Source organism: Hyla sarda, chromosome 1, assembly GCF_029499605.1.
Source record: "Hyla sarda isolate aHylSar1 chromosome 1, aHylSar1.hap1, whole genome shotgun sequence".
Classification (NCBI taxonomy): Eukaryota; Metazoa; Chordata; class Amphibia; order Anura; family Hylidae; genus Hyla; species Hyla sarda.
In genome coordinates, this window is record NC_079189.1 from 170421279 (window position 1) to 170444505 (window position 23227).

General features: G+C 45.8%; 1 protein-coding gene across 2 annotated transcripts in view; it reads left to right on the plus strand.

Moving 5' to 3' along the window:
* Window positions 1-8818: 8818 nt before the first annotated feature.
* The window catches only part of ANKRD50 (ankyrin repeat domain containing 50), a 66001-nt gene continuing 51592 nt past the window's right edge, over window positions 8819-23227 (plus strand). The window contains exons 1-3 of one of the 2 annotated variants that reach the window (XM_056563774.1): window positions 8819-9124; window positions 15250-15335; window positions 18654-19492. In XM_056563774.1, coding sequence (XP_056419749.1) covers window positions 19017-19492 — 476 coding nt within the window. In that variant the 5' untranslated portion in view covers window positions 8819-9124; window positions 15250-15335; window positions 18654-19016. The remainder of the gene's footprint in view (window positions 9125-15249; window positions 15336-18653; window positions 19493-23227) is intronic. The other variant, XM_056563764.1, reaches the window with a different exon arrangement.

Below are 23227 nucleotides of genomic sequence, written 5' to 3' on the forward strand. Positions count from 1 at the left end.
GTTATATCCACAGACCCATATAAGGTCTTTTTTTTGTGTGACCAATTGTACTTTGTAGTTAAATCAATTATTTACAATAAAATATATAGCAAAACAAAAAAAACTGTCATTTGTGTGGGGTAATTGTAGTTGAAAAGCAAACCACAATTTAGCAAATTTTGGAGGGTTTCATTTTCCCGCTTTACACTTTACAGTAAAAATTACATTATTTCTTTATTCTGTGGGTCAATACAGTTAAAATAATATCCATAATTGCATACCGTATTTATCAGCGTATAACATGCTCCTTTTTCACAGGGAGATTTGAGGGAAAAAAATGTTAAATAAATGACTTGTCCCCCCCCCCCCCAGTGCCACATCATTCATCCCCTTTTATGAGCCCCTGTGCCACATTTACCTCCCCCCTCTGATCCAGTGTGCATCCTTTCCCCTGTGATTCCCCTCGCCTCATTATTTCCCCCTGCTCTTTATCCCCCCTGCTCATTATTCCCTCTGCTCGATATCCCCCCCTCTGCTCGATATCCCCCCCCCCCTCTGCGCGTTACCACCCCCCTGCTCATTATCCCCCCCCCCCCCCCAATGCTTTCTATGTTTTTTGTACTGCATTACCTGGTCACACTCCGGCAGGCTCAGGTCAGGCAGCGGGTCTTGGGAGGCTGTGCGGCAGGTATGTTGAGGATGAGTGACATCCCCTGCCGGCTCCTCTGCATGGCATCAGGGAGGTTACTCCTCCTTCCCTGCAGCCGCTACTGGTCAGTGTGGCCGCAGCGCCGGCTGCTTGTTAAAGTTCAGCAGCCCGGCCGCGGCCACTTTAGAACAGCCGCCAGTGGCGGCTGCAGGGAATGAGGAGTGACGTCCCTGACACCGTGCAGAGGATCTGGCGGTAGACGTCACTTGTCTTCAACAAGTGTTGCACAGCATCGCAAGACCCGCCGTTGACCTGAGCCTGCCAGAGCGCAGCCAGATAATGGATAAATAAAAAATCTAAAGTGCAGAGCAGGGGATAGGTGTCCGGGCCCGCAGGACCCACCGCTAGTCACTCTTTCAAAGTGGCCGTGGCTGCTGATCTTTAACAAGCAGCCACGCTGCGACCACTTTGAATCAGTGACCAGAACATTTATCGGCGTATAACGGCGTAGCAGGTAGGGTTTTTTACCATAAATTTAAGTTTTAAAAGTGCGTGTTATATGCCGATAAAATATGGTACTTTTCTATTATCGTACTGCTTTAAAAAACAAAAAAAAAAACTTTTTTTAAAACTAAATAAGTATGTTTAAAATTGCCCTAATTTGACCACCTATAACTGTCAAATTTTTCAATATACAGGGTGTCTCATGTTTTTTTTTTTTATGTGATGTGACCAAAAAGCAGCAATTTATTCAAATTTTTTTATAGCAATCATTAGATTGCTAATACTGTTTAGTGCTATGCACAGACAGCACTGATAGGATAATTGGCGATCTTCTTGGATAGCTGTTAGGCCATGTTGACATGACGGATTTCCATGCGGAATTCTACAGAACAATTCTGCACAGACATTCCACTGCAGCAGAGTCCTATTGATTTCAATGGGATTCCGCTGCACTGTGCACATGGCAGAATTTCCATGCCAGATGTTTCTACTGTGTAAATTCTGATTTTGGTGTCTGCAGAAAGACATGTCTATTCTTTATGCTGATTCCACAAGGAATTGCATTGCAGTCTATGAGACAGCACATTTCTGTACCTTTCCTGGAGCTGATGGTGGTGGCCAAACCTATAAAATCCTTTTCTAATTTCTAAGTCAAGTGTCAAGGAAGCAAAGTTAAAAGGGTTCTCCGGTGGAAAAGTTTTCTTTTTTAAATCAACTGGTGCCAGAAAGTTAAACAGATCCTTTCAGTAAGGAAATTCTTTTCTTTTTGGATTTCTTTTCTGTCTGTCCACAGTGCTCTCTGCTGACACCTCTGTCCGTGTCAGAAACTGTCCAGAGCAGGAGAAAATCCCCATAGCAAACCTATGCTGCTCTCGACAGTTCCTAAAATGGACAGGGGTATTAGCAGAGAGCACTGTGGACAGACAGAAAAGAAATTTGAAATAAAAAGGACTTCCTCTGTAGTATACAACTGCTAATAAGTACTGGAAAGATTAAGATTTAACAAAAAAAAGTAATTTACAAATATGTTTAACTTTTTGGCACCAGTTGAAAAATGTTTTCCACCTGAGTACCCCTTTAAGCTGCTCAAGTGCCACAGCCTGGCACTCCTTCTTGCTTGCCCTCCTTTAGCAGACAATCCCCTTCCCCTTGACTAAAGTACAGTGAAGGAAAACATTATTTTTCATTTTCACGGACCACTGTTCCAAAAATCTGTCAGACACCTGTGAGCGTAAATGCTCACTGCACCCCTTATTACATTACACGAGGGGTGTAGTTTCCAAAATGGGGTGACATGTGGGGGGTCCATTGTTCTGGCACTATGGGGGCTTTGTAAACAGACGTGGCCTTCAATTCTGGACAAATTTTCTCTTCAAAAGCCCAATGACGCTCCTTCTCTTCTGAGCATTGTAGTTTGCCCGCAGAGCACTTTACATCCACATATGGGGTATGTTCTTACTCAGAAGAGATGGGGGTTATACATTTTGGGGTGCTTTTTTCCTATTTTCCCTTGTGAAAATGAAAAATTTAGGGTAACACCAGCATTTTAGGTGAAAAATTTTTTTTTTCATTTTCCCATCCAACTTTAACAAAAATGTGTCAAACACCTGTGGGGTGTTAAGGCTCACTATACTCCTTGCTACATTCCGTGAGGTGTGTAGTTTCCAAAATGGGGTCACATGTGGGTATTTATTTTTTTGCGTTTATGTCAGAACCGCTGTAAAATCAGCCACCCCTGTGCACATCACCAATTTAGGCCTCAAATGTACATAGTGCGCTTTCACTCCTGAGCCTTGTTGTGCGTCCGCAGAGCATTTTACGCCCACATATGGGGTATTTTTCCTTTTACCGCTTGTGAAAATAAAAAGTATGGGGCAACACCAGCATGTTAGTGTAAACATTTTTCTTTTTTGACACTAACAGGCTGGTGTAGCCCCCAACTTTTCCTTTTCATGCGGGGTAAAGGGAGAAAAAAAAAAAACAAAGATTGTACTGCAATTCCTCCCGAGTATGGAAATACCCCATATGTGGCCCTAAACAGTTTCCTTGAAATACGACAGGGCTCCGAAGTGAGAGAGCGCCATGCGCATTTGAGGACTAAATTAGAGATTGCATAGGGATGGACATAGGGGTATTCTACGTCAGTGATTCCTGAACAGGGTGCCTCCAGCTGTTGCTAAACTCCCAGCACGCCTGGACAGTCAGTGGCTCCGTTTTGAAAACACTGTCGTACAATACGTTTTTCATTTTTATTGGGGGGGGGGGGGGCAGTGTAAGGGGTGTATATGTAGTGTTTTACCCTTTATTATGTGTTAGTGTAGTGTAGTGTTTTTAGGGTACATTTGCACTGGCGGACTACGGTGAGTTTCCCGCTAGGAGTTTGCCGCAGCTCAAACTTGAGGCAGGAAACTTACTGTAAACCTGCCCGTGTGAATGTATCCTGTACATTCACATGGGGGGCAAACCTCCAGCTGTTTCAAAACTACAACTCCCAGCATGTACTGACAGACCGTGCATGCTGGGAGTTGCACTTTTGCAACAGCTGGAGGCACACTGGTTGGAAAACCTTCATTTAGGTTCTGTTACCTAACTCAGTATTTTCCAACTAGTGTGCCTCCAGCTGTTGCAAAACTACAACTCCCAGCATGTATTGATCGCCGAAGGGCATGCTGGGAGATGTAGTTATGCAATAGCTGGAGGTACACAACTACAACTCCCAGCATGGCGAGACAGCTGTTTGCTGTTTGGGCTTGCTGGGATTTGCAGTTTTGCAACATCTGGAGAGCTACAGTTTAGAGTCCACTGCACAGTGATCTCCAAACTGTGGCCCTCCAGACGTTGCAAAACTACAAATCCCAGCATGCCAAGACAGCAAACAGCTGTATGAGCATGCTAGGAGTTGTAGTTTTGCAAGATCTGGAGGGCTACAGTTTAGAGACCACTGTGTAGTGGTCTAAAACTGTACCCCTTCAGCTGTTGCTAAACTACAAATCCCAGCATGCCCAAACAGCTGTCTGGACATGCTGGGAGTTGTAGTTTTGCAACATCTGTAGGGCTACAGTTTAGAGACCACTCTAGGCAACTCATCGGCTTCCGTACGATCCAGGGAGCTGCATTGTTGTCCTCTGCTGCTGCCGATCTCTACCGTCGATCGTAGCCTCCGCCGCGGCTGATGGGTAAGTGGACTTCGTTACCGGTCCCCATCAGTTTCCCACTCCTGCCCCGCCTATTGTGGGTGGACAGAACGGGGAAACCGAAAGTTAACCCCCCCCGCCCCCGATCTGCTATTGGTCGTCGCTTCTATACGACAGGGATAGGAGGGGTGGCACCCCTGCCAACTCACTCCTATCCCTTCAGGGGGATCGTGGGTGTCTTGGACAACCCCAATCCCCCTTATTTTCCAGGTCACCAAATCACAATAGACCCGTATGACCCGGAATTGCGCAAATCGCAGAGTCTGATGACTCTCCCTGGGCATTTGCGCGGGGTGTCTGCTGATCGATATCCGCAGTCACCCCGGTCCAGTCCCCGCCCGGGACCGAAATTCCCACGGCCGTACATATACGTCATGGGTCCTTAACTACCAGGTTCCCATGACGTACCGGTATGACATGGGTCCTGAGCAGGTTAAATCTCAGAGAGCCGGTGCACGCGCGGGCCCTAGGAAATGGGTACGCGCATGCCGGCAGTCAAAGGAAGCAGAGAAGCCAGGAGCGTGGAGAGATAAGTCAGCGCCCGCTAAATTAGTGCGACTGTAGCCGTAAATTTTTGCTGCAAAAGCAGTACAGGGAGATGGGCTCTGAGTAGGCCCGTGGCCAGCATGACCAGTGGCCTTCTCTTCTTGTCGGCCAGAGACTTCATGCAGGAGGAAGCAAGAACTAGAGAGAGTCGGGTTTCCTGCCAAATAGCCATAAAGTCTCGAACCTGATTATCAACAGCAGGAACCCCAGAAGCAGTGGGCAGCAGAAGAGATGGGAGAGGTTGGCGACCGTAGACAATGAAGAATAGAGAAGGTCTTGTAGCCTCAGATTACCAGTGGTTATAGGAAAACTCCACCCAAGGTAACAGATTGGCCCAATCATCCTGCCACGCAGTAACAAAATGGCGGAGATAACCCCCTAAAATTTGGTTCACCCTATCTACCTGGCCATTGGTGTGTGGGTGATATGCCGAAAAGAAGTCCAACTTGACCTTGAAGCGAGAGCTCGCCAAAATTTGGAGACGAACTGGACCCCTCCATCAGAAACAATGTGTAAACGCAATCCATGAAGGCGAAAAATATGCCGGAAGAATTGACCCACCTGCTGTGGGGCAGTGGGAGGTCCAGGCAGAGGTACAATATGGGCTATTTTGGAGAATCGATCGGTAATCACCCAAATGACCGTGTTGTTGGAGGAGGATGGCAGATCCGTGATGAAGTCCATAGCAATATGTGTCTATGGACACTCCGGAATGGGCACAGGTTGTATAAGACCCACAGGCTTGAGATGATAAATCTTGTCACGGGCACAGGTAGTGCAGGAAAGAACAAAATTGGTAACATCACGTTCCAGGTTCGGCCACCAGTAAGGATGGGAAATGAGCAGAAAGGACTTCCGTACTCCAGGATGTCCGGCCAGCAAAGAAGAATGTCCCCAGTTCAACACCTTTAGTCTTAGGCGGGCAGGCACAAAAGACTTCCCCCAGGGTACTTGCTGATGATCAACTGGCGCAACCTCAATCGGTCAGGTGGGACAATATGCCATAGCATGGTATCCAGGCCCACCACATTGGAGGACCTAGAAAGATCATCAGCTTTAAAGTTCTTGGCCGCTGGCCAAAAATGAATAAAGAAATAAAATCTGGAAAAGAAAAGTGATCATCTTGCCTGTCGGGGATTCAGTCGTTGAGCAGACAGGAGATTTTTGTGATCCGAGTAAATATTGACAGGATAAGAAGAGCCTCCAGAAGGTGACGCCATTCTTCCAGGGCGAGATTAATGGCCAAGAGTTCCCGATCTCCAATGGTGTAATTCCTCTCAGCTGGCGAAAATGTCAAAAGAACCCGCAAGTCACCGTTTTACTACTGGAATTCTTCTGGATCAGAACCACACCGGCACCTACAGAGGAGGCATCCACTTCGAGAAAGAACAATTTCTCTGGGTCAGGTCTCGTCAGAATAGGTGGGAAGCAAAAGCTAAGTTCAAATGGGAAAAAGCTTCTTCAGCCAGAGCAGGCCAGGATTTGGGGTTACCATTCTTCTTGGTGAGTGCCACAATAGGTGCTACCAACGTAGAGAATTGCGGTATGAACTGTCGATAATAATTGGCAAATCTAATGAAGCGCTGTATAGCGTGCAAACCAGAAGGTCATGGCAAGTTAAGAACAGAAGACAGTTTGTCAGGGTCCATCTGAAGGCCTTGGTTAGAAACAATATAGCCAAGGAACGGTAGACTAGTCTTCTCAAAGAGACATTTCTCGAGTTTGCATAGAAACGATTACTCCGAAGACGTTGCAGGACCTGGCGCACATGAGTGTGATGAACCTCCAAGTTAGACGAGATCAGGATGTCGTCCAAATACACCACGACACAAGTAGAAAGGAGGTCCCGGAAGATGTCATTGACGAATTCCTGGAAGATGGCTGGGGTGTTACAGAGACCAAATGGCATCACTAAGTATTCAAAATGCCTGTCACAGGTATTAAAGGCTGTCTTCCATTGGTCTCCTTCCCATATTCTGATCAAATTATATGCTCCTCTTAGATCCAGTTTGGAGAAGACCTTGGCACCCCACAGGCGGTCAAAAAGTTCAGAAATCAATGTTTGGTGGGTACCTGTTCTTGATCGTGATTTTATTGAGCCCCCGGCAATCAATACATCAGCGAAGAGACCCATCCTTCTTCTCCACATAGAAAAATACAGCACCAGCAGGGGAAGAAGATTCAGGATTAATCCATTCTGGAGATTCTCCTTGACATACTCTGCCATGGCTTTATTTTCAGGAGCCGACAAAGGGTAGATTCTTCCACGCGGAGTAGAACGCGGAGTAGAACCAGGCTGAAAGTCAATCGGACAGTCATAGGGACGATGTGGAGGAAGACTCTCAGCCTGTTTTTCGCAGAATAAATCTGCAGAGTCCTGATATGGAAGAGGCAGAAAAGGAGTAGGCATGGAACACTTCAGTTGTGGGGTCACCAGACAGCGAGTCAGACAGTCTTGTCCCCAGCGAGAGACTTCGCCGGAATGCCAGTCAAGAAATGGGGAGTGATGTTGCAGCCAGGGAATACCGAGAAGAACCAAGGAAGAACAGTGGGGAAGCACAGGGGTCAAGAGAAAGTGCACACACTTTATAGGGTCAGCACCCAGCAAGGACCAATTACCGGTGCGCTGGCCCTTTAAATTTCAGAGAGTCGGTATGTGCATGCCCTAGGAAACGGGTGAACGCATGCCAGCAGTCAGACGAAGCAGAAGAGCCAGGAGCACAGAGAGGTAAGTAAGCGCCGGTTGACTGAGTGCGACCGCAGCCGGACATGCTGGCCGCAGTCCTGCCCTTCCCTGAAGCAGTACAGGGGAGACGGACTGTGAGTATGCCCACGGCCAGCATGACCGGCCGCGGTGCGACTCATGACAATGCAATTATTGATCATGAGAATTGATAGGATATAACCCAGAACTACATGGAAGAATCTTGTCAATGATCACTAGGCAGCTGGGACCATAGTCACCACTGCATTAGCTGTTGTAAACTTCTGACCAAGCTGCTTGGCGATGGTCTTCTAGACAATTTCCTACTTGCCCCTGAGTTCCTTGGAAAGCTCTTTGGTCTTGGCCATGGTGGAAAGTTTGGAATCTGATTTATTGTATCTGTTGACAGGTGTCTTTTATACAGGTAACAAACTGAGGAGCATTCCCTTTAAGAGAGTACTCCTAATCTCAGCTCTTTACCAATATAAAAGGCACCTGGGAGCCAGGAATCTTTATGATTGATAAGGGATTACTTATTACTTTATTAAAATAAATGTATCACTCATTTGAAATAGATGTTTGCTGTTGTTGTTATTCTGTCTCTCACTGTTCAAATAAACCCACCATTAAAATTATACAGTGATCATTTCTTTGTCAGTGGGCAAATGTACAAAATCAGCAGGGGATCAAATACTTTTTTCCTTCAGTGTACAGAGCGCAGTTGATCCACAGTACATTATCAAGTAAAGGCTGGGAGGTGAGGGAGAGTGAGGAGATGTAACCAGTCTGCAGCATTTCAGCAGCTCTGCTCCGCCTCCTTGACACTTAGCTGATAAATTATATAAGTTTGGCCACCACCATCCGCTCCAAGAAAGGTACAATTTGCTATATTTGGCTATTGGCCATCCGGGCATGCTGGGAGTTGTAGTTTTGCAACATCAGGAGGTTCACAATATTAAACTAATCTCAATAACTTTCTGACATAAAAAAAAAAAAAAATATATATATATATATATATATATATATATATATATATATATATATATCCCTGCAGCTGTAGAGAAACTACCACTCCCAGCATGCTGTGACCTCATCCTCGTTTTTGTAATAATAATGTATTCCAGTGAATTCCCTGCCCCGCCTGGCTGATAACAGGGGACAATAGTTGGGGATCAGCCCTTTAACGGTGACACCCAGGCCACCACAAGAGCGGGTTACACCAGGACGCCGAGTCACGTGACGCCAGCAAGCCGCAAAGTGGCCTAAACTACAACTCCCATGATGCACCCGAGGAGCCGCTGTCCAGCCCTGGAGACGGGAATGTGGCTGGAAGAAGCCGTGACGTGGGCCGGTGGGTGCGGCCACGGGCAGAGTGTCCTCCGCTTCCAGCATGCTGTATGGCCGCCGTCCCCTCCTGCTGTTTGTAGGCGGAGACCCCCGAGTCTCTGGGAGGAGCGGCCGCTGCACAGCCAGACTGTGAACCGGAGAAAGAGGGGAAACAAAGAGCGAGCACCCCGGGGAGTGGAGCGCCGGGGAGCGCTGTGCGGGGTGAGTATCCCGGAGTGTGTGTGCGGTGTATGGTGGTGCCCCCGGAGCCCCCCACATCCAGCTGCGCACAGCCGCCTCCCCCTCTACATGTCATTGTATGTGTACGTGTGTCTGCTCGGCCAGACACGGATGGCTGGAGCTGGAGGAAGAGGGTCATAAATGCCCTGGAGCACACTGCACATCCTCTCCTCGCTGTGCCCGGGCATGTGCCACACTTTCCACCACCAGCCTCGTCCTGCTTCAAGTTCTGCTTACTTTTCCCCAGATGTCTCTTTATATAGATCTGTCATAGGGTTGTGTGATGTGTAGAAGGCTGAGCAGGAGCCAGCTACCAGGGTGATGCCAGGCATGTAGTGTGTGCCACATTACCACGGGGATGCCAGGCATCTAGTGTGTGCCCATGAACCCCATTCCAGGGTGATGCCAGACATTTAGTGTGTACTATATACCAATGGGATGCCAGGCATGTAATGTGTGCCCCATACCAGGGTCATGCAAGGCATGAAGAGTGTGCCTGTGTACCATATACTATGGTGATGCCAAGCTTGTCGTGTGTGCCTGTGTACCACATACCATAATGATAGCAGCCATGCTGTGTGCCCATGTACCACATACTAGGGTGATGCCAGGCATGAAGAGTGTGCCTATGTACCTTATACTATGGTGATGCCAAGCTTGTTGTGTGTGCCTGTGTACCACATACCATGATGATAGCAGGCATGCTGTGTGTGCCCATGTACCACATACTGGGGTGATGCCAGGCATGAAGAGTGTGCCTGTGTACCATATACTATGGTGATGCCAAGCTTGTCGTGTGTGCCTGTGTACCACATACCATTATGATAGCAGGCATGCTGTGTGTGCCCATGTACCACATACTGGGGTGATGCCAGGCATGAAGAGTGTGCCTATGTACCTTATACTATGGTGATGCCAAGCTTGTTGTGTGTGCCTGTGTACCACATACCATGATGATAGCAGGCATGCTGTGTGTGCCCATGTACCACATACTGGGGTGATGCCAGGCATGTAGTGTGTGCCAGTGTACCACATACTGGGGTGATGCCAGAAATGCAATACGTGCCTGTGTATCACATACTGGAATGATTCCATGCATGCAGCAAAGTGCCTGTGTACCACATACTGAGGTGATTCCAGGTCTATAGAGTTTACCTTATACCAGGGTAATGCCAGGTACCATATATTAGTGATGCCAGGCATGCAGTCTGTGCCCATGTTTTGGGGAAATGCTAGATGTGCAGTGTGCCAGGGTAACGCCAGATATAGTGTGCTTGTGTACCACTTATCAAGGTAATGCAAGGCATGTACTGTGTGCTCATGTACCACATATTAAAGTTATGCCAGGCATGTAGCGTGTGCTCACCTACCACATACCAGGGTAATGCCATGCATGTAGTGTGTGCACATGTACCACATACTGGTGTGATGCCAGGAATACAGTGTGTGTGCCATTGTAACACATATCAAGGTACTGTGTGCCCATGTACCACATACCTGAGTGATGCCAGGCTTGCAGTGGGCCTGAGTACCCTGCATTTAACATTTGCCCATGTGCCACATACCAGAATGATGCCAGGCATGCAGCGTGTCTGTATACATCTTACCTAGTTGATGCCAAGATTGCAGCTTGTCCTCATGTATGTCTTACCTAGGTGATAGCAGACATGAAGCCTGTGCCCATGTACCACATACCAGAGTGATGCGAGTGCCCATGTACAGTTTATTTAGGTGCTGCCAGGCCTGCAGCTGGAGCCCCTGTTTATATGTATGCCTTGTACCATCTTTCCTGGCACCAGTGTGAGGATGAGGCTGGTATTGTCCCTGGTAATAGTGCAGGCAGCGCTTCAGCTGTCACTTAGCATGCAGGCACTGGGAGGCACCTTACTGCCCCCCCCCCCCCCCCCCCCAATGTGACGTATAGAGATCACCTTCATTTACTATTATTAGTCCTTACCATGAATTACTCACACTATACAATGTAATGGTGCCACATTGGCCTGCTAGATGCCAGCTGCATCCTTATAGGGTATCTGTAACCTGACTAGTCCCTATAAACGACACCACGTATTAGATTCCCTATGAAGTGATATCACGTCCGCTGACCCCATTTCATCCAGCTGGCTAATATTCAGGCAACATTCTGCCCCCTATTGACCATTCTAAAGTGCTGAGAGATCTAAATTCTATCAGGGAATCCCCCCCTTAGAAAGATGAATGATAAAGAAGAGTTACTGAATTAGCACCCTGGCTGGACTGCTGTAGGCTGCTTGTATGGCTATGGTCCCTTTAAGGACATTTGTATGGGCAAGAAGCTGAGGGCAGCCTTGGCATGTGGGGCATGTTTCCTTTTGGTCAGTTACACCCGCTCAGGTAGATATAGTATCTGTCTGATGGATGAGGGGTATTTGTTGCTATGGACATCTTAACTCCGTCCTGTCTGCACTATATGTTACACATGACCTCTGTCTAGAATGTAATGCAGAGTGACATATGAGAAGAACCATATCTGGAGCTTGGCATATGCTAATGCATTCTGTCCAGTCTTTAGTCCGTACGCTGGATATTGTCATCCTGCTTGTATATAGCAGAGCGCTGTTTGTGTCCTCTTTCCTCTGCAATTGATAAATAGAATGTTATTTCCAGTGCTGTTTGTTCTACAAACACAAGGAATGCTAACGTTCTGATATCTGGTTGGACAGAAATGGAGGGCTGGAAGTTGGGAGCCCTTGATGATGCTGTCCTAGCTATCAACAGCAGTATATATGTGGTGTCCACCCTTCTGCAGATTCCCTGTTAGTCACAGCGTCACAATCATGGAGAAGCTGTATTCTGCTGGGGGGGGGGGGGGGGATTGGTATAATGTTTGGAATAATACTGATGCTAAAATCCACATGATGTAGAGATTGTGGGGTCTTATTTGTAGCTGCAGGGGACACCCCTTTAAATAGTGTCTGCAACTATACGCAGATAAAGGAATTGTATACATAGCCATAGGGCTGGGAAGTATACCGGTTCATACCGAAATTTTTGTGCTGCATGATATGAATTTTAACCCATACCGCAATACCGGTTTGGCCCCTCCCCCTCGGGAATGAATGAGTTATCATGTGACCCGCGAGCGCTGTTCTGCCCCCCCCCCCCCCCAAATTATCAGCCCAGCGCTGCTACTCACATATGTCACCCGCAAGCGCTGCCCTCCTGATTGTTGCGTCCGCCGGCTCTGACACTCTATACCAGTGGTCTTCAACCTCCAGATGTTGCAAAACTACAACTCCCAGCATGCCCGGACAGCCGTTGGCTGTCCTAGCATGCTGGTAGTTGAAGTTATGCAACATCTGGAGGTCCGCAGATTGCGAACCACTGCTCTATACTGTATCTCTATGCCCGGGCTGTAAAAGGTAAACAAAATAAACTTTAACTCACCTTCCCCGTCGGTCCAGGTCAGCATCCTAGGGAATGGAACGTCTGAGAGCCACCAGTCAGGCTGGTGATAGGCTGAGCGCACTGTCATGTAAGAAGCCGGCTTCTTACATGACAGTGGGCTCAGCCTATCACCGGCCGAGGCGGCACATCGCTGCGGCCGGTGATAGGCTAACGGCTGTCCGACTTTCTCGTCCCCAGCGTAAGGCCGACGTCAGAACATGCGTTAGTTTATTTTGCTTACCTTTTGCAGCCCGGGCATAGGGATACCGCACAGTATAGAGTGTCAGTGCCGCCGGCCGCAACAAACAGGTGGACGAAGAGGCAGCGCTTGCGGGTGACGTGAGTAGTACCCCGATGGGGACCGTGCTGGGCTGATAATTTTGGGGGAGGAAGGGGGGGAATACCGTTATATACTGTGGAACCGCCAAAGGTTTCAAAAATACCGCGATACACATATTTGGCCATACCGCCCAGCCCTACATAGCCGTTACTATAACTAGGTGATATGGATTTCTGGCCTATGTGGGCCAGTCAGCAGACTAGACTCCTACAACAGCCTGTTGTCACCACAACCTACACAATTGTCAGCACCTCTGGGTACTAAAGGCAGTGACTATATATTAGTTACTTCAGACGTTTCCTATTTTGTCGTTATGGGCTCACAGGAAACCATGATATTGTACTTTAAGTCTGACAACTGACAGAAACAGTATAGTGATAGCAGATATGTAGCTGTCTAGATATGTGAACAAGTTTCACAGTTTTCCTTTAAAGAGTACCTGTCATCATCTAAACTTTTCCTGATCCCCCTTCCCATCTGTCCCCTTCTCTAACTATGCCTATCCCTGTGTTCATTGAGGTTTAAAACTCTGTGGAAATACCTTTTTTTTTATCCCTCTTCATTAGCTCAGGAACACTGACTGTCTGAGGGGTGGAAGGAGGCGGGTCCCAGCAGGCATGATGTCACATGAAGCTTGGCTGGGACTCAGCTTCTGCCAGTCTTCCTGTATGCTGCTCTCCCTCTGCAGCAGTGTTTCCCAACCAGGGCACCTCCAGCTGTTGCAAAACTACAACTCCCAGCATGCACAGACAGCCAACAGCTGTCCAGACATGCTGGGAGTTGTAGTTTTGCAACAGCTGGAGGCACCCTGGTTGGGAAACACTGCTCTGCAGTGTGCATACAGACTAAGTACAGGTGAGGGATGGCAGCCTGTCTCTCTCTCTCTCTCTCTCTCTCCTGTGTCTCTCTGCACTAAAAAGTCAATGCTGAGAACCAGTGGCTGAGGGAGCAATTACAGAGGCAGTGATTAAGATGAATGTCAGGGGGGGGGGGGGGGCACAGAGCAGGGAGTGCAGTGAGATAGTACAATGTATAAGATAACGTGTGGTGAGGGGCAGGGAGAACACAGAGCAGGGGGGAGGGGGTGGTGACTGGCTGTTATATGAGAGGCATGTGCAGGCTTGTAGCTCACAGGCTGGGAGCGAGTCCTGAGCTGAGAGCATTGAACTTCCGGTGGAAGGACCAGAGCCCTTCAGCATTAGTCCTAAAAGCTGTACACTTACTATGAAAAGCATAGGAAGCTGCCTGCAGACCAGGCATAGAAGAGTGACCCCTAGTGGCCAAAAGTATAACATGAAAAAACTGGTATAAATATTAATATTTTTTAATGAAGATATATTACAATATCTCTTCATTAATGATTATGAACAACATATTAAAAGTTTTTGTTGATGACAGGTACTCTTTAAAGCACCTGCCGGCTGGTGACCCTTATGTCTCTCCAGTGTTCCTATGACCGTCGTCTGCACCATTCCCCAACAAGCCCCCCCCTTTCCCTTCAGTTTAATCTGAGATCTCCAAGCTAACATTGGCAGCACTGGTTTAGGAATCGGTCTCATTGATTCCTATGACAGCTCACACAAGCCTTATCTCAAAGACCTAGAAAGTAGGGCTGGGTGGTATACTGGTTCATACCGAATACCGACATTTTTGTGCGGCACGATATGAATTTTTCCCCATACCGCAATACCTGTTTGGCCCCTCCCCCTCGGGAATGAATGAATTGTCAGCTGCGCTGTCCCAACATCGGGGAACTAATCATATGACCCGCGAGTGCTGTTCTGCCACCCCCCCAATTAATTATCAGCCCAGCGCTGCGCTGTCCCCATCGGGGTAAATACTCACATATCACCCGCAAGCGCTGCCCTTCTCATCCACCTTTTTGTTGCGGCCGCCGGGACTCTATACCAGTGGTCTTCAACCTCCAGATGTTGCAAAACTACCACTCCCAGCATGCCCGGACAGCCGTTGGCTGTCCGGGCATGCTGGGAGTTGTAGTTTTGCAACATCTCGAGGTCCGCAGGTTGAAGACCACTGCTCTATACTGTATCCCTATGCCCGGGCTGCAAAAGGTAAACAAAATAAACTTTAACTCGCCTTCCCCGTCAGTCTGGACTAGGTTCCAAAGGAATGGAATGTCGGGCAGCCGTCAGCCTATCACCGGCCACAGCAATGTTCCGCCTCGGCCGGTGATATGTTGAGCGCACTGTTATGTAAGAAGCCGGTGACATCGCTGCGGCCGGTGATAGGCTGACGACTGTCCGACGTTCACGTCCCCAGAAAGAGCGTAAGGCCGACGTAGGAACGTGCGTTAAAGTTTATTTTTGTTTACCTTTTGCAGCTCGGACATAGGGATACAGCTATAGAGAGTCAGCGCCGGCGGCAGCAACAAACAGGAGGACGAGAAGAGCAGCGATTGCTGTTGACGTGAGTAGTACCCCGATGGGGACAGCGCAGCGCTGGGCTAATAATAAAAAAATTTTCGGGGGGGGGGAATACCGTTATATATCGTGGAACCGCCATAAGTTACAAAAATACCGCGATACACGTTTTTGGCCATACCGCCCAGCCCTACTAGAAAGCCAAACTTTCTGCATTCTAGTGATGGGCAAGGGTCCCAGCTCATGGACCTCCACCAGTGTTAGAATTAGGACAGGGAGTTTAGTGTCATTCAGTTTTCTTCTACTTGTTGAAGAGCTATTTAACACTAATACATCTTCTAGTCAGAAAATGGATTAAGGCTAAAATCACACTCAGCATTTTGTTGTGTTTTTATTTATTTTATTTATTTTTTATTTTTGTCATTATTGTAGCTTTTTCCAAATGTGTTATTACTATGTATTATACATGAGCTGTTTTTGAAAGAGTCAGAAGTTTGGCTTGAAATTTGTGGTGTTTTTTTTAAAAAACCATAAAAGTATGAAAAAACCTTAAAGTGGTTCTCTGAGATTCATATAGATGCCGCTAAGGCTATGTCATCAGGGTTAGGAAAATACTTACTGTGTGATCCGTTATTGTCATCCAAAGTTCCATAAATCTAAATGGATGTTTACAGATGCCAACAGTTCCTTATTTAGGGTAGGGTCACACGGAACGGATCTACGTCGTACTTTACATTGCGGATCCGCCGATGGCCTGACCCTATAGTTCGCCTCCAGCTGTTCCCAACCCCTGTGTGCTGCTTGCAGCGACAATCCACTGCTACAAGCAGCCACACAGGGACGAGTGAGTCGCCATGCATGCGCAGTGTACTCAGACATCTCGGCCGCTCGGAGATGTTTGAGTACACTGTGAGTGCGCGCGGCTACTCGCAGGTCCGTGTGTGGCTGCTTGTCGCAGTGGATTGCTGCTGTGAGCAGCACACGGGTTGGGAACAGCTGGAGACGAACTATAGGGTCGGGTCACTGGCAGATCTGCAGGGTAAAATACGCTGTGGATCCGTTACATGTGACCCTACCCTTAAAATTATTTATTTGGAAAGGTCTGTTAAAATATTTTAACAGACCAATATCAGTTTAGGTGTGTGACCCTGCCCTAAATCTGTTTATACATCAGCTTCTATCTGTTAATGTCTGTTTTTTTTAACCCTTTTTCTACTATTAACATTTAAGGTCACGTGATCTAGCCTTACTTGTTTAAGTCTATAACTTTGTTACTGTCACTTCTTAATTTTCTATATCCATGGTCTATGTTTACAATAGAATGTAGATATGTAATGTCATCACAATGTATTCCGGGTGGCCGCCAAAGCTACATAATGGTGGACCCATGCCATGACATCAATGTGGGACAGATGGCCAACATGGTTAGAAGTTTCTGTAAACTTCACTTTACTACACTGCTGTAAACACGAGGCCCATCAGAACTTACTTAGATCTATAAGAAGAGTTGCAAAGTTTATTTTCTATGGGCATTTATATTCTTCCTGAAATATATTACTTTCTTGTGTCAACAATAAAACGGGATTAAATAATACACCATTGTTGCTGTTAATCAAACAGAACCGTCCATGAATGTTATGATTGAAAGACGCAATGCATGTGTAAACAAAGCCTGAAGCCTGTATTCACACTGAGTTTTTCGAAGAATACAATTATTATATTTTGGCAAAAAAACTATAAAACAAAAAAAAACACATATCTACATTAAAGGGGTTATCCAGGAAAAAACTTTTTTTTATATATATATATATATATATATATATATATATATATCTCTCAACTGGCTCCAGAAAGTTAAACAGATTTGTAAATTACTTCTATTTAAAAATTGTAATCCTTTCAGTACTTATGAGCTTCTGAAGTTGAGTTGTTCTTCTCTGTCTAAGTGCTCTCTGATGACACGTGTCTCGGGAACCGCCCAGTTTAGAAGAGGTTTGCTATGAGGATTTTCTTCTAAACTGGGTGGTTCCCGAGACACGTGTCATCAGAGAGGACTTAGACAGAAAAGAACAACTCAACTTCAGATGCTCATAAGTACTGAAAGGATTAAGATTTTTTTTAAATAAAAGTAATTTACAAGTCTGTTTAACTTTCTGGAGCCAGTTGAGAGATATATATATATAATAAATTCCTGGATAACCCCTTTTACGTTAAAAGATGGTTTTTGACACAGATTATCAAAGTTCCATTGATTTCTATGGGAAAAAAATTGAAATTGCATGTAAATTTTGGTAGGGATTTTACATTTCCCATGTTGTGGATTTCATGAAAACAGTGGGAATAGTGTAAAAATAGTGTGAACATAGATTAGTTGCTAGAAAAAGTCAGCATCAGAGGTGCGGTAAAACCAGGAATAACTTTTACTGTATCTTTTCAGGAACACAACAACCATAGGTGTAAATGCCGTCACGTTTTGGATTAGCCACGATCCCTAATACAGTAATGGCATTGAAATCAAACAATGAACTTTGACTTATATATAAAACCAGTTGGCACCACCTTTTGTGACGTCATGCTTGTATAAAAAAAAACTAGCTAATCATGGGCATGCATGATGAAGGAACAGACTAATGTAGTACTTATAGTGATACATACTAGATAATCTTAAATATAGAAATCAATCTGTATTGCATCGTAAACACACTGTATCTATATATTCTCACTTAAAGGAGTACCCCATTCAAGTCTATGTGAGATGAAGATATAACGTTATATCCCATAGAGAGATATTGAGGGGGGCCTGACAGCCACAGCTTCTGGCTGTGGTCGCTAGTAATCCGGCACAGAGCAGAGATCGCTCCGTTCATGTAGCTTACTCGGGCGTCGTGCAGGAGATCACGGGGACCCAGCGGCCGAACCCTCTGGATAGAGTATAAGATACCTAGGGGCAGAGTACCCCTTTAATAAAAGATTTGTTGCTGAATTGACCCAGTATAGTATTCAGTACAAAAATATTTATGAACCTTTGCTTGGTATGTTACTTTATGGCAGTGCTCTCCAAACAGGGTGCCACCAGCTGTTGCAAAACTACAATGCGCAACATGCCCGGGATAACCTTTGGCTGTCCAGGCATGCTGGAAGTTGCTTTAGAGATGCTATAAATCTGTATGTTGGTTGTATGTTCTGTTATCCTTTTTTCTGAGATTTGAAATGCATGACTTGCCATGTCACAAGTAAACTCTTTTAATAAAGTTTTTGAAATGCTGCCCGTGTATGAACTGTAGCATGTGATAAGCAGTTGGCTTTAATACATACTAACGGCTGTCTTTTCTCCCCCCCTCCCCTTCTCCCCCTTGTATTCCAGATGTATTGTGTCCTTCTTGTAGAGAAAGAATGCACAGTTATATGAAATCCAGATGCAGTGATGAGAGTACTTGACTTTGTGAACCATCTGCAAAGTATTACTCGAGGATGTAAGCAGAACTATGAGCAGGGAGCGTCTAATGCCATCATAGTAAAATGGGGGAAGACGCATGGAGAATTGTAAGAGTCTCCTATCTGCGTAGTGACATTTACTGGAACCATTGAATTCACCCTGCATTCCACTGGCCTTTCTTGTTTGGGATATGTCACTACTGGAATTCAGCTCTATCTTGTGCCCCGAGGTTTATTCTGCTAAAGTAACACGGCTTGGTGTGAGAGCTCGAATTCCCAACCAATAGCTACAATGGCTCAGACGAGTTTGCTGCAGGGGAAACCTTTCTACTGCAGGGAATGGATCTTCCACAAGCTCCAGCACTGTCTACAAGAGAAGACAAACTGCACTTCAAGCACAGCAAACAAACTGTCACTGGTGGCAAACTCTGGCAGCAATGGAGGCAGCACTGGCAAGGGCACAGCCTGGGGATTACTCTTTGTCGGGGGTCCAGGCAGTGGGAAAACAGCTCTATGTACGGAATTGCTATGGCCGAGCTCGCCTGCAGGTTTACAACGGGGCTTGCACCGCCAGGTCTTGGCCTTTCACTTTTGCAAGGCGCAAGACTCTGACACCCTCTGTGTGGGAAACTTCATAAGGGCGCTGGTAGAACAGATCTGTCAAGGCGGGCACATGCCAGGATTCGAGGATAAACTCAATGACCCTACTGTTCAGAAACTCTTACAGCCTGGAGAATGTGAACGAAATCCATCAGAGGCCTTCAAGAGGTACAGTATGGCCCACTGGCCAATTGATAAAAAGGTTGCTGAATAATAAGTGATTAATCTAGCACAAACATACTGTATATACTCGAGTATAAGCCTAGTTTTTCAGCACGATTTTTCGGGCTTGCTGGGAGTTGTATTTTTGCAACCTCTGGAGGTCCGCAGGTTGAAGACCACTGCGGCCTTTGTCATCATCCAGACCCCCCCCCCCCCTTTAGTTTTCTACTCCCCTACCCTCGGTGGGAAGGAAGGGTGAGCTGGTCCGGGCCACCTATGCTGCAGGGACCGTCCGGTGGGGAGGGTTAGTCATTCCGGGCTGTCCATTTTCACCGGGGTGGCCCTCTTCTCTGCGCTTGCCCCAAACTAGTGACGTTGCCTTGACGACGACGCACAGGGATGTTTATTCGCAGCCTGCGCATGAACATCCCTGTGCGTCGTTGTCAAGGCAATGTCACTAGTCCAGGGCTGGCCCGGGGCACGGAAAAGGGGCCCTCCCGGTGAAAATGGACAGCCCTAAACTAAAGGGGGGGGGGGGGTCTGGATGATCACAAAGGCCGCAGTGGCTGGGAGTTGTAGTTTTGCAACATCTGGAGGTCCGCACGTTGAAGACCACTGATGAAGGGATTGACAGGCGGTGATGATGAAGGGGGGGGGGGGGGGGATATGATGCATTTCCCACCCTAGGCTTATAGTCGAGTCAATAACTTTTCCTGGGCTTTTGGGGTGAAATTAGGGGCCTCGGCTTATATTCGGGTCGGCTTATACTCTATTATATATGGTACTCCACAGTTACACGCTAATTTCCCATACATACAAGAGGAGTAAGGACCCTGCTCACTAGAGCTTACAATCTATCCATGTTTCACAGAGGGACCTGCATGTATATGCTGTTTATTTATTGTCAACAATTGTTTTCTTGTTGTTTGCTTATGTCAAATCCAGCTTCCAATGGCTAGATAACAACACAGTGTCGTGTGAGTAGTCATTCAGGACTGTGGACTTTAGGGGTTGCTCATACGTCTTTAAGAGTCAGACGATAAGAACTTCCAAGGAACGCCAGTCAAAAATTAAGCAAACATTTAGAATTCTCAATTAAAATTGATACTTTCTGGATTCTTCTAGTCAGTGGTAAATGCTACATTCTTAGCATTTACTTTACTAATGTCCAGGAAGAAGTACTTGTAGGGTAATGCAGACATACTATATTTCCCATCATACAGACTATTTTCAGTGGGAAGCATGCTGATCTCCTGTTACAACCACAATGGTATAGATGTTTTTACATCACTTCTTGGCTTGCTTTGAATGTATACACCAGGATAATGTGTATTTTTTTTTAATGGAAACTATGACAGATCCATAATGATGAGGCCACCAAACTGCAACAGCTATTGGCACTGTTTTTCTGCCACATTTCAGTCACGTGTAACGGGACATCCATATGGATATTTCCAACTGTGGCGTCTGTCAAACATATATGAAATGTGTATAATGGATAGGCAGTGAGATTTTTTATGATGTATCTGTTAGATGAATGCCATTATTGTCTGTCGGGATATAATGGCACCAGTTTAATAATAGCCCATATTTATCAATATTTAGCAACCAATCACAGCTCAGATTTTACTTTACAAGAGCTCCTTAACCCCTTAAGGACCCGGCTTTTTCCGTTTTTTCATTTTCAATTTTTCCTCCTTAACTTTAAAAAATCATAACTCTTTAAAATTTTCACCTAAAATTCTATGATGGCTTATTTTTTGCGTCACTAATTCTACTTTGTAATGACATTAGTAATTTTACCCAAAAATCTATGGTGAAACGGGGAAAAAAATCAATGTGCGACAAAATTGACGAAAATACACTATTTTGTAAGTTTTGGGGGGGCTTCCGTTTTTACGCAGTACATTTTTCGGCAAAAATGATACCTTATCTTTATTCTTTAGGTCCATACGGTTAAAATGATACCCTACTTGTATAGGTTTGATTTTGTATCACTTCAGAAAAAAATCATGAATACATGCAGGAAAATTTATACGTTTAAAATGGTCATTTTCTGACCCCTATAACTTTTTTATTTTTCTGTGTTCAGGGCGCTATTAGGGCTCATTTTTTGCGCCGTGATCTGAAGTTTTTAGCGGTACCATTTTTTTTTCTGATCAGACTTTTTGATCACTTTTTATTCACTTTTTTGTGGTATAAAAAGTGATCAAAAATGCGCTATTTTGGAGTTTGGAATTTTTTGGCGCGTACGCCATTGAACGTGCGGTTTAAAAAGCGGTATATTTTTATAATTTGGACATTTCCGCACACGGCAATACCACATGTTTATTTTTATTTACACAGTTTTTTTTATTCTTGGAAATGCCGGGTGATTCAAACTTTTATTAGGGGAAGGGATAATTGAAAGGGTTAATGATTTTTTTTACACTCTTTTAATGCAATATTATAGCTCCTATAGGGGGGGGCTATAACATTGCATGTACTGATCTTTACCACTGATTGATGCATCTCCATAGGAATGGATCAATCAGTGTTATCGGCGATTGAATGCTCAAGCCTGGATCTCAGGCTTGAAGCATTCAATCGGCGATCGGACAGCACAGGAGAAGGTAAGAGACCTTCCTTCTGTGCTACAGCTGTTCAGGATAAAAAATTTACTAAAGCCCGGGGCCGAGAAAGCCCAGGGCACAAGATCCCTATTACAGGGAGACTTCCCTAAAACTTAACTTTTAATGGTGCTCTAATAAAATAATTTGTGACCAAAATGTTAAAACCTTATGTCAGGGCTCACTGTAATCTGGTAACTGTGAGTAAGATCACTATGGTAAATGTATAGGGAACTGCAGTTTCCCTTTATCTAAGTGAACCTTGACAGATTTAAAACGTTGACATTTGCCCCCCTCTACTACTTTCGGCGCTACTGCATCGTCCTCAGGAGGAACAATGGGCAAACACCTTCCCACGTGTAAAGCACTTCCTTATATATGGTCTGTTTGTGCTGTCATCACTCAGCGACAGGTATATCAACCTATCCTGAGTGCTTTATGATGAGGAACCAATCACATAAACCCATTCCGGTTTACCTGTCCTGGATTGTCCAATCACTGTGTTGCTACCTTACCTGTAATCGCTGTGCGCCATACTTCCGCATTGTGCCCGCTCATGTGATCTGTCACATGATCGCAGGGCCGCCTCGTTCACAGCCGCGCGCGGACTTAGAATTATTCCTTGGGCTGATATGCCTGCGCTGCCATACAGAGTGTCCCTGCCGCGCACGAACTTGGAAACTCTGCCATGTCAGTGCCGCAATACGCCTGCACTACCACACACAGCCCCCCGGCCGCCCATGCGCCTGCGCTACCATATAGGATAACTCTGCATAATTACATATTGCACCAATTTTGATAAAATGGCTCTCATTCTATCAGGTATGCGGTGACCATATATCTAGAATGTAATATGAATTTACATTAGGTGTCCACCTCTAGAATATATAGATCGCATTTACAAACAGGTAAGTATTTACTGTTGAATTTCATTAATACAATAAAATAAATTAGAGCTATTAGAGCACCATTAAAAGTTAAGTTTTAGGGAAATTGTGCCCTGGGATTTCTCTGCCCCAGGCTTTAGTTAATTTTTTGTAGAAAGTGATCCATGACTTCCTTTAGGGACCAGTTGTGTTAAAAAAAAAACAAAAAAAAAACAGCTGTTCAGGATGCCGCGATTATACCACGG